The sequence below is a fragment of the Neomonachus schauinslandi genome, chromosome 2 (genome assembly GCF_002201575.2).
Source record: "Neomonachus schauinslandi chromosome 2, ASM220157v2, whole genome shotgun sequence".
Lineage (NCBI taxonomy): Eukaryota > Metazoa > Chordata > Mammalia > Carnivora > Phocidae > Neomonachus > Neomonachus schauinslandi.
Window position 1 is genome coordinate 165,126,841 of NC_058404.1, and position 9,748 is coordinate 165,136,588.

The following is a 9,748-nucleotide window of genomic DNA, read 5'->3' on the forward strand; positions in this document are numbered from 1 at the left end:
CTGAATTCACATCTTGGCCTGTCATTTATTCTTAGGTACAGAATGGAGATAAATAATCACCATTGCACACTGTTTTTGCAAATGTGCAAAATTCTGGGACAATGTCTGGCAAACAGGCATATATTCATTAAATATTAGTTTCCTTACTATATTAATATATTATTGTGTTATTTCTTTTTATGGCCTTTAGTGATTTGAAATTATTTTTGTTATCCATGAGGCTTCAAATATATATACCTCCTTATTGCACTTAGATTGCAGTCTAGTATTAGTTATTTTCCTAAACTGAGCTTCAACATTGCTGTATAAAGTAGATGACACAATCAATTTTTCCTTTTCATCCTCATAGGATACTTCACTCTCTTTAACTATTTATATTTATTCAGAACATATTTCTTTTCTTTTATTGCCACAGGCACGAGAGAACCTCTGCTTTGTTCTTATTACCTAGAGAAATCTGTCTTCTTCCATCTCTTTGTGGTCTGTTTTCATCAGAAAGTATCTACTTTGAGAAATATTTTCTTTACCTCCATTATATTATTGAATTTTTTATGCTTTCATATGGATATTAGACTTTATTGATTCAGTTCTTCTAGTAATAGGCTTAGGTTTCTCAGTAATACGAAATTTATTATAAAAGTAAGTTATATGGAATTGAACAGTATGGAAAATTTCTCTAAACCATGGATTCCCAGCTCTTACTTGTGTTTTATAAACAGAAATAGATATAATATAGATATGGAAGCAATTGAGACAGATGTAGCTGATGCTGACAAGGAGAAACAAAAAAGGAGTGAAAGACTGCGTTTTGTTTATTATGGGATGAAATGCCAACTACAAACTATGGGAGTTCCTAAAAGAAAATTCTTAATAATGCATATTTACTGGTACAAGAAAGTTCAGGCTAGGTGGAAGAGGAAAGCTTCACAGATACAGGAATAACCAAAGGATGAACCAAGCTACAAAGCGATGTGATCAGTGTCACTAGAGACAAAATATCTGAGTTTCAACTTAACATCTTGAGGATAGGAATAATGCAATCACTTTGTCATGAAGTAGCAGGCATGCATCGATGACCCACAAGAAATCCCTGCTATCACAATTATTCTCTGGTTTTGTGCCATTCTATGTGCCACAAGTGTTTTGGTATTGAATTAAGGCTGCACCTGTCATATCCTGATCCTTTTCACCTTCAGCTTTCTTTCTGAATTCAATTCAAATTAACACCTTAGTGCATTTTGGTGGAGAGATTCATGACTAACAGGAAAAAAACAAACAGTACCAAAAACTGAGTATTTGGAACCTCAGAAGAAAGGCATTTGGTTCTGTTTTTGTCCCCTTCATCACAATCATGAAGAGTACCACTTTACCATCTGGTAGGAAATAAAAGAGAACCTTAGGGTCTTGTTTTCTAAGTTGGGAATAAAGTCATTTGAGTTGGCAAATTTCAGTGAACAGTTATAAGTTTACAAGTACTGACCTCAGGCATTTTTGTATCCATGTTGCCTGCATTTGGACCAGAGTTAACATATGTCATTGCTAGAGACTGAGCACTGTTTGACAGCTTGCACAAAGAAAAGAAATTGACAGAACTCCATGTGTTTCTGCTTCCAGATCTCTTGTTCAATATTAACTATCTGTTTAAAAAATAAAATAATTAGGGCTGTTATGACATGTACATCTGATTTCATGATTTTTTGACTTGCCCTCAGTGTTCACTTTAACTTCTTTAAGGCTACCAGTATTCATTTATATTTCAGACTGGTTTAAAAAAACAGTTCTTTGGGCGTCTGGGTGGCTCAGTCGTTAAGCGTCTGCCTTCGGCTCAGGTCATGATCCCAGGGTCCTGGGATCAAGCAGGGAGCCCGCTTCTCCCTCTCCCACTCCCCCTGCTTGTGTTCCCTCTCTCGCTGTGTCTCTCTCTGTCAAAAAAATAAAGAAAGAATCTTTAAAAAACAAAACAAAACAAAAAAAAACCAGTTCTTTCTGTGCTTTTGTGTCAGCTACTGTGTATACAAGGTTACAGCCCTTGCCCATAAGGACCTTGTAGGCTATTGGAGGAGAATATATTCTATCAAGAAAGTGACAAGACAAGCTACAGGCTGGGAGAAAATATTTGCAAAAGACATATCTGATAAAGGACTGTTATGTAGGTTCATTAATTGTAACAAACGTAACAAATTTATTAGCCTGATACGGGAGAGGGAAGCTATGCCTGTGTGGGGTCAGCATGTGTATGGGGACTCTGTATTTTCCACTCACTTTTGCAGTGAACCTAAAACTGTTCTAAAAAAAAAATAAAGTCTATTTTAAAAAATGATAAAGCCAATACATCATGCTACGATAAAGCCAATACATCATGCTACGAAACAAGGGTTATAAGAAGTGTAGTAGCCCAGAGAAGAGGGGCTTTATTCAACCTCGTGAGATTTGGAGATTTCACAGAAGTGGTGACCTTTAGACTGGGATTTAAAAGACAAATAGACTTTTACCTGTAGAAAGGTACAAGGCAGGAATTAGGTAAAGAAGGAGAAGCGGGGAGGAGGTGAGGAAAGGGGTTAAGAGAGCGGGGGAAAGGAGCAGCAGGGAGGAAGTATGACATACTCTGTGACTGCCTTATAATTCTGACTGAAACCTGAGTTTATGTAGTCACAGGTCATTGGACTTGTGGGACATGTTGTGAATTGTCATTTTGTCCATCATGCTGATTGGTTTGGAGTCTAGGGAACAAGCCATTGGCTGTTCATGAATAGAAAAGAACACTTACTGTGTGCTTATTGTTGTTGTTAGGGATTATCACATGTAAGCTTCATGTTATGGAACCCAAGTACAGCTGTCCATCACCTGAAAGATCATCTCTCAAGGGACAAGTTTTGATTGGAAAGAAATTTGAACTTTATTCAGGAAGCTGGGAACCTGAGGAGAAGGTGGACTCTTGTCCAAAAGCAAACTGAGGTTTCTCCTTGACCCAAGGGTTTTTAAAGAGGTTTAGGATGGTTGATCAGCAAAGGGAATGCAGTGACCTTCAACATTTCTTTTTTTTTTTTAATTTTATTTTATTATGTTATGTTAATCACCATACATTACATCATTAGTTTTTGATGTAGTGTTCCATGATTCATTGTTTGCATATAACACCCAGTGCTCCATGCAATATGTGCCCTCCTTAATACCCATCACCGGGCTAACCCATCCCCCCACCCCCCTCCCCTCTAGAAACCCCCAGTTTGTTTCTCAGAGTCCATAGTCTCTCATGGTTCGTCTCCCCCTCCGATCCCCCCCCTTCATTTTTCCCTTCCTACTATCTTCTTTTTTTTTTTTTTTAACATATAATGTATTATTTGTTTCAGAGGTACAGGTCTGTGATTCATCAGTCTTACACAGTTCACAGCGCTCACCATAGCACATATGCTCCCCAATGTCTATCATTCATGCAGACTCAATGATGCCAACTACAGAATTTATCTCAGTGAGAGGGGGTTGTGCAGGAGGGTCTGGTTCTTGTTCCGTGATGTGCTGGAGTGCTCTGTTCTCTCTGGAGGGGAAGGCAAGGTCTACAGATGCACAAAGGGAGGTCAGTAAAGTCATCTGTGTAACTAAAAAAGAAAAACATTTTGCTAAAGAACTACCAGACTAAGGGGCGCCTGGGTGGCTCAGTTGGTTAGGCGACTGCCTTCGGCTCAGGTCATGATCCTGGAGTCCCGGGATCGAGTCCCGCATCGGGCTCCCTGCTCGGCGGGGAGTCTGCTTCTCCCTCAGACCCTCCCCCCTCTCCTGCTCTCTCTCTCTCAAATAAATAAATAAATAAAATAAAATAAAATAAAAAAGAACTACCAGACTAATCAGAAAGCCGAGGTGGTTTCAAACAGACTTTCTGGCTTCTGTGGCCTGGGAAAGTTCTAGTTCTTCACTCCTCAAGGCCAGTGGTCTACATATCTCAAAGAAAGTAAATTAGTTCTGTTACAGATCAAGGACCTTAGGTTAGCAAGTAAGGAGTGTACTAACTTGAAGCAAGGGAACCCTTAAGACCCGCTGGAGTGCTGTTCCACACACAGCACACGTTGGGAGCTGGGCATTATTGTCTCAGTTTGCCCTTGAAGAGACTAAGGCAAAGAGAGGTTAAGTAACTGCCTGAGTACATACAGCTAATCAGTAGCAGAGCTGAGACTCAAACCAGGCGTCATGGTATTAAAGCTATAGGACTGGTCATACTCTAAAGAGTGGTGTGAGTGAAGCATTCAGAGGGAGGAACTGAACGTAGATCAGATGTCATTGCTTATCTTTTGTTTTTCCAGGTCTCTTTGCAAGGAAATAGACAGCTTCAATCAACGGCAGTTCTGTTACACCTTCATCATGTTTCTCTTGACCAGAAATGCACTAAATAGGTTCAAGATTCGAAGCATTCAACAAATTAGGTCAAGACAGAGCCACGAAAATCATTCACAAGATTTCCATGACAAATACGGTAACACTGTACTAGCCAGTGGGACCGCTTTCTGTGTTGTTGCATGGGTGTTTATAGCCACACGGATTGGAATAGAATGGAACCTGTCTCCTGTTGGCAGAGTCGCTCCAAAAGAGTGGAATGATGAGTAACCATCGAAGTTACTGTAATACAAAATTGTTTCAAAATCAGCTTGTCATTTAAGCACTCTGCTGCTCATTAAAATATAGCATAGTTGAAGAAATAAAATACATGTGAAACCTTTAAAAAGTTGTTTGGTTAAGCGACTGCCTTTGGCTCAAGTCATGATCCCAGAGTCCTGGGATCGAGTCCCAAATCAGGCTCCCGGCTCAGCGGGGAGCCTGCTTCTCCCTCTGACCCTCTCCCCTCTCATGCTGTTTCTCTCTCTCTTTCTCTAATAAATAAATAAAGTATTTAAAAAAAAAAAAGTTGTTGAAAATACTCATTATAGTGCCTAAAAGCAAGACAGTAGCAATGGCTACAGGTTATAGCAGATTATGAATAATAAATATTTGAAAGTAGAGTTAATCATGTGTTTTCTGTCTTAATGATTTACACTAGGTATCCCTTAGTGGGTATACACACATATGTACTTTACAAATTAGTTTAATTGTTTGGCAAATTCTGTTGAATCTTTCCTTAAAACATATTCATGATAAAAAGAAACATATGCATAATCTGACTATTTTTCACATCCTTAATCTTTCCCGCCATGATCTGAATCACCATACTCTCACTGGGGTTATTATAAAAACTTTCTCACCAGTCTCCTTCTTCAACACATGATGTACCCCCCAAACCTGCATCCTCTACCCCACCACACACAACTTTTTTTAACACAGAAGCCAGGATGATCATTTTATTTTATTTTATTTTATTTTTATTTACTTATTTGACAGAGAGATAGAGCCAGAGAGCACAAGCTGGGAGAATGGCAGAGGGAGAAGGAGAAGAAGGCTCCTCGTTGAGCAGAGAGCCTGATGCGGGGCTCAGTCCCAGGACCCTGGAATCATGACCTGAGCCAAGGTCAGATGCTTAACTGACTGAGCCACCCAGGCACCCTCCGAGTGATTATTTTAAAACATTAGTGATATCACTCCTCTTTCCAAAACCCAATGACTCCACATTTCACTCGAGAGTTAAAGCCAAAGTCCTTAGAAAAGTACACAGGCCCCCTAGATGCTGTACTGGTCAGTCTTACTCCTGTATCAGGACATTTCCATTTGCTCTTTTCTCTGCTTGGAATGTACTTCCTCCAGATCTTGTATGACTCATTTCATCATACTTTTCAGGGTTTTGTTCATATGTCATATTTTCAGAGGAGGCCTCTGACTACCCTTTTTAAAATTACAGCCCCTCCTTAGTTCGGGGCTTTGTCTGTCCTGCTTCCTTGCTTTATTTTTCCCCATAGCAATTGTCATCATCTGAGATAAGATATATTTTGTTTATTGTCTGTGTGCAAAGCTCCATAAAAGCATAGTTTGGAAACTGGGTTTTTTGTGACTTTATCCCTGTAACAGGGCTTGATAGATTAGACCTTCAGTAATTATTGGTTGAATTAATGAATATTAGTCTACAAATAATGAATTTGTTTACGACTGTGGGTTTGCAATGATTATTGGAGAGTATATTGGTTATCTATTGCTATTTTATAAATTGCCCTAAAACTCAGTAGCTTAAAACAATAAACATTTATTATCTCACCGTTCCTGTGGGTCAGGAATCTCAGCTGGATATCTCTGGCTCAGGATCTCTCACTTCTGTAATCTCAGTGTCAGGGCAATAATCATTTCAAGGTATAACTAGGATAGGATCTATATCCAAGCACATATGACTGTTTACTGGCCTTAGGACTTCACTGAATATTGGCTGAAGATACCAGTTCCTTTTGTGTAGTTTTCTCCCTGGGGCAACTCACAGTCTAACAGAGTAAAGGATACAGAAGCCAAGGTCTTTTGTAACCTAATCTTGCAAGTGACATTCCATCACCTCTACCATATTTTGTTCACTAGAAGTGAGACACTAAATCAAGGCTATAAAAAAGGGAAGGGGATTATACAGGGGCATGATTACCTCAAGGTAGGGATCATTAAGGAATACCTAACACAGTCGACACTGGAGACGACCTCCTCCTGGATGACTAAACTCAAGATAAATGTATCTCAATGTCAAATATACGTTAATACTGTTACTCTAGACAAAGGACATTATGTGTTCCTTCCCAGTTTTACCCTGTGGGAGTTCCTCTAGGGTCCTTCCTAGGTGTAGAATTGGTAGTTCTTAGGGAATGCTCATTTTCAGCTTTATCAGTATTGCTGGATTATTTCCCAAAGTGGTGAAATAGTTTACAATCTCACCAGTAATATATACAATTTCCTTTTTTTCCACATCCAAACTCACTCTTAGGAGTTTTCATACATTTTAGTATTTGCTGCTTTGATGAGTGTGAAATAGTACCTCATGTTTTAATCTGTATTTCCTGAACCTAATTACTGATGAGGTCCAGCATCCTGTGTTAGCCTCCGTGTGTGTGTGTGTGCGTGCACGCACGTGTGCACACAACTTTTCTGTTTCTTTTTCCATTTGTCTATTTAGTTGTTTGTCTTGCTCATTTTGTAAAAGTTTTTAAATTCTAGATACTAATTATATCAGGGTTTAATCAGAGAGGCAGAACCATATAAGTAATATAGAATCTCAGATTAATTATGGGAATTAGAACCGATGCAGTGGCGAGAGCCAGTGGAGGCGTTTTTACAAGGCTGTTGCCTTGCCATCTGGTACCGAGTGAGTTTTCAGTAGAGCAGGAAAGCTGGATGTGGACTAGGGGAGAGCAAAAACCAACTGGAATTAGGAACGATGCACTGGAATCATGTCTATAAACTAAACCCTGTGCTTGTTTTTGTCACTGTCTATAATTAAGATGACATGGATGACTTATGGGAGAAGTTGGTGCCCTTCACTGTGGAACTGAACATTCACCTGACCCAGTACTCCAAAAAGCTAAAGAACTGGTAGAAGTTTAAATAGCTATAGGTCCAGGCGTTGTTCCTTATCAATAAAGCAAGCCAGAAGATCAGCAACGGCATACACAAGCTGCACAATGCCCAGTGTTTTATGCCAGCCTTCCAAGTACAAAAAGGTTGCTATTTTATGTCTGCCATCCCTATATAATACATATCTGTCTTGTGGTTAACCCTAATCTAAAACCACAGAGGGAAGGAATTCTGGAAAATGTAGTTGAAGCCTAGCTAAATTGACACTTAGAAAGCCACAGTAATCTACCACTTGTCAATTTGACGTAAGTGTACATCTTTCCTAACTTTATTTGTATTTCAAATAAAGACAATAACAAAAATATGCTTTTACCTAACATAATGCAACTTCCCCTCATAAAACTAATACACTAGTCCTGTCCCTAAAAAAGTACACGAAATCCCTTTACAAACCATCACAGGGTGACACTGTCAACCTCTAGTTTAGTGGAGGCATTTATGTGATCCCTAGTAGAAGCCTAAGACCTCTAGACCAGCAAAACCCAAAGTTATAGAAAGAATATTTCTCTAGTGGATCACTAGAGGTAATTGTGGTAGGACCCGTTCTCATCTCTACTTGTTGATTCCCAGGCCTGAAATTCCCAGCTCTGGGAAAATAGCACTATGTATTTGTTGGTCATTTAGAGCATGGAAGACATTACCTCAGCCTGGCAAGGTAGTGTTATCTAGCTGTTGCCATAACTAACACTTTTAAAAGGTTATTGCACCATTCTATCAGTGATAGGAAAATAGTAAGATCAGTGAATTCCATAAGCATGAATCCATTAATGTATTTCATTTGCTATAAAGTAAGTTTCTTAGTCAGGATCAGTGCTTTGTTGTGTACCAAGGTACTAAATAAGGCATTTAGCAAGTTCATGGATGATGGTATTCATAGAAAAGTTGCAGGGACAGATGGTAAATCTACATTGTTAAGTGTCTGTTCAAGTGATAGCAAACCACTGCCCTTTCCATGATTGAAGTGGTTCAAGGAATGCTGCTAAATATAGGTGCATTTGTGGCCTGTCCATTGGTAGATTGGGTGTATTCATCGGTGTCTAGAGTCAGACTAGTCTTGATGGGGGCAAGTCCATTTTGTGAGCCCATACGTAATCATCCCTGCTGTCGTGATCACTTACGTCCGAGGCATTGAGAATGCATAGATAGGGTGGCTGAGAAAGAGAGTAATAGCCATATGAATGGGTCATCTTGTCCACCTGATTATTAAGATGATATTCTGCTGACTATTCTTTTATGTGTATTTATATGGGACCTGAATATCTTCCCACTCTGTGCCCATTTAGAGAAGTCTGTTCACATAATCCATTCCCAAACTTACTGTCACCAATTTTGCAGTAGTGTTCCTTTTAATTCCCTGATCAGCTTGTCACGCCATTAGTTGGTCCCCATGACTTGGTATGGAATTGTACCTCTGGTAATTTTTCCTTCCAAGTAAAATGAGCAACTATGTGTTCTACTTAAAATACGGTCCATCAGGAAGATTTCCCGTCGTCTTCAGTGTCAACTTGGAATTCAACTGTATTGCTGAAGCCCTCCACTTTCAGTTATGGCCAGCTGGTTTCACAGAACCAGATTTGAATTTTTTCTTCCTCAGCCCACTTGTAATAGGAAATTCCCCATAGGGCCATATATACCTGTATACCCTACTAAGTTCAAAGTGAATGAAACTTTCCCACACAACTTGTAAACTGTGGAACCAGGAATCAAACTTTATTTTTTTTTGAGGTTTTATTTATTTATTTGAAAGAGAGAGACACAGCAAGAGAGGGAACACAAGCAGGGGGAGTGGGAGAGGGAGAAGCAAACTTCCCACAGAGCAGGGAGCCCAGTGTGGGACTAGATCCCAGGACACTGAGACAATGACCTCAGCCGAAGGCAGACGCTTGATGACTGAGCCACCCAGGTGCCCCCAGGAGTCAAACTTTAGAACCTGTTCTTTTACTTTCAAGTTACACTGTTATCTTTTTTCAGGTATACAGGTTGGAAATTCTGGAAAGATTCAGGCTGGAATTAGGGAAGATAGGGAGCAAATCACAGATTGTTGTGAAAACCTTGGGAGTGAAAAATATTACCAAGAGCGTAGATCAACAAGGAAGTAGAGAATAGGAAATGCATGTGGCATGTAATGAGTATTTTAAAATGGCTGTTACTTTCCTCTTTAACTTCACCCTGAATATTTTCTGATTTGATATGGGGGTGAAAGCCTATATATGTGTAAATATGTAAGCCT

General features: G+C 39.5%; 1 protein-coding gene across 1 annotated transcript; it reads left to right on the forward strand.

Moving 5' to 3' along the window:
• Positions 1-4,353: 4,353 nt before the first annotated feature.
• On the forward strand, positions 4,354-4,596 carry LOC110590872 (cytochrome c oxidase subunit 7B2, mitochondrial). Its single transcript, XM_021701698.1, has one exon. The coding sequence runs from the start codon at positions 4,354-4,356 to the stop codon at positions 4,594-4,596; it is 243 nt and encodes an 80-aa protein (XP_021557373.1).
• Positions 4,597-9,748: the final 5,152 nt, after the last annotated feature.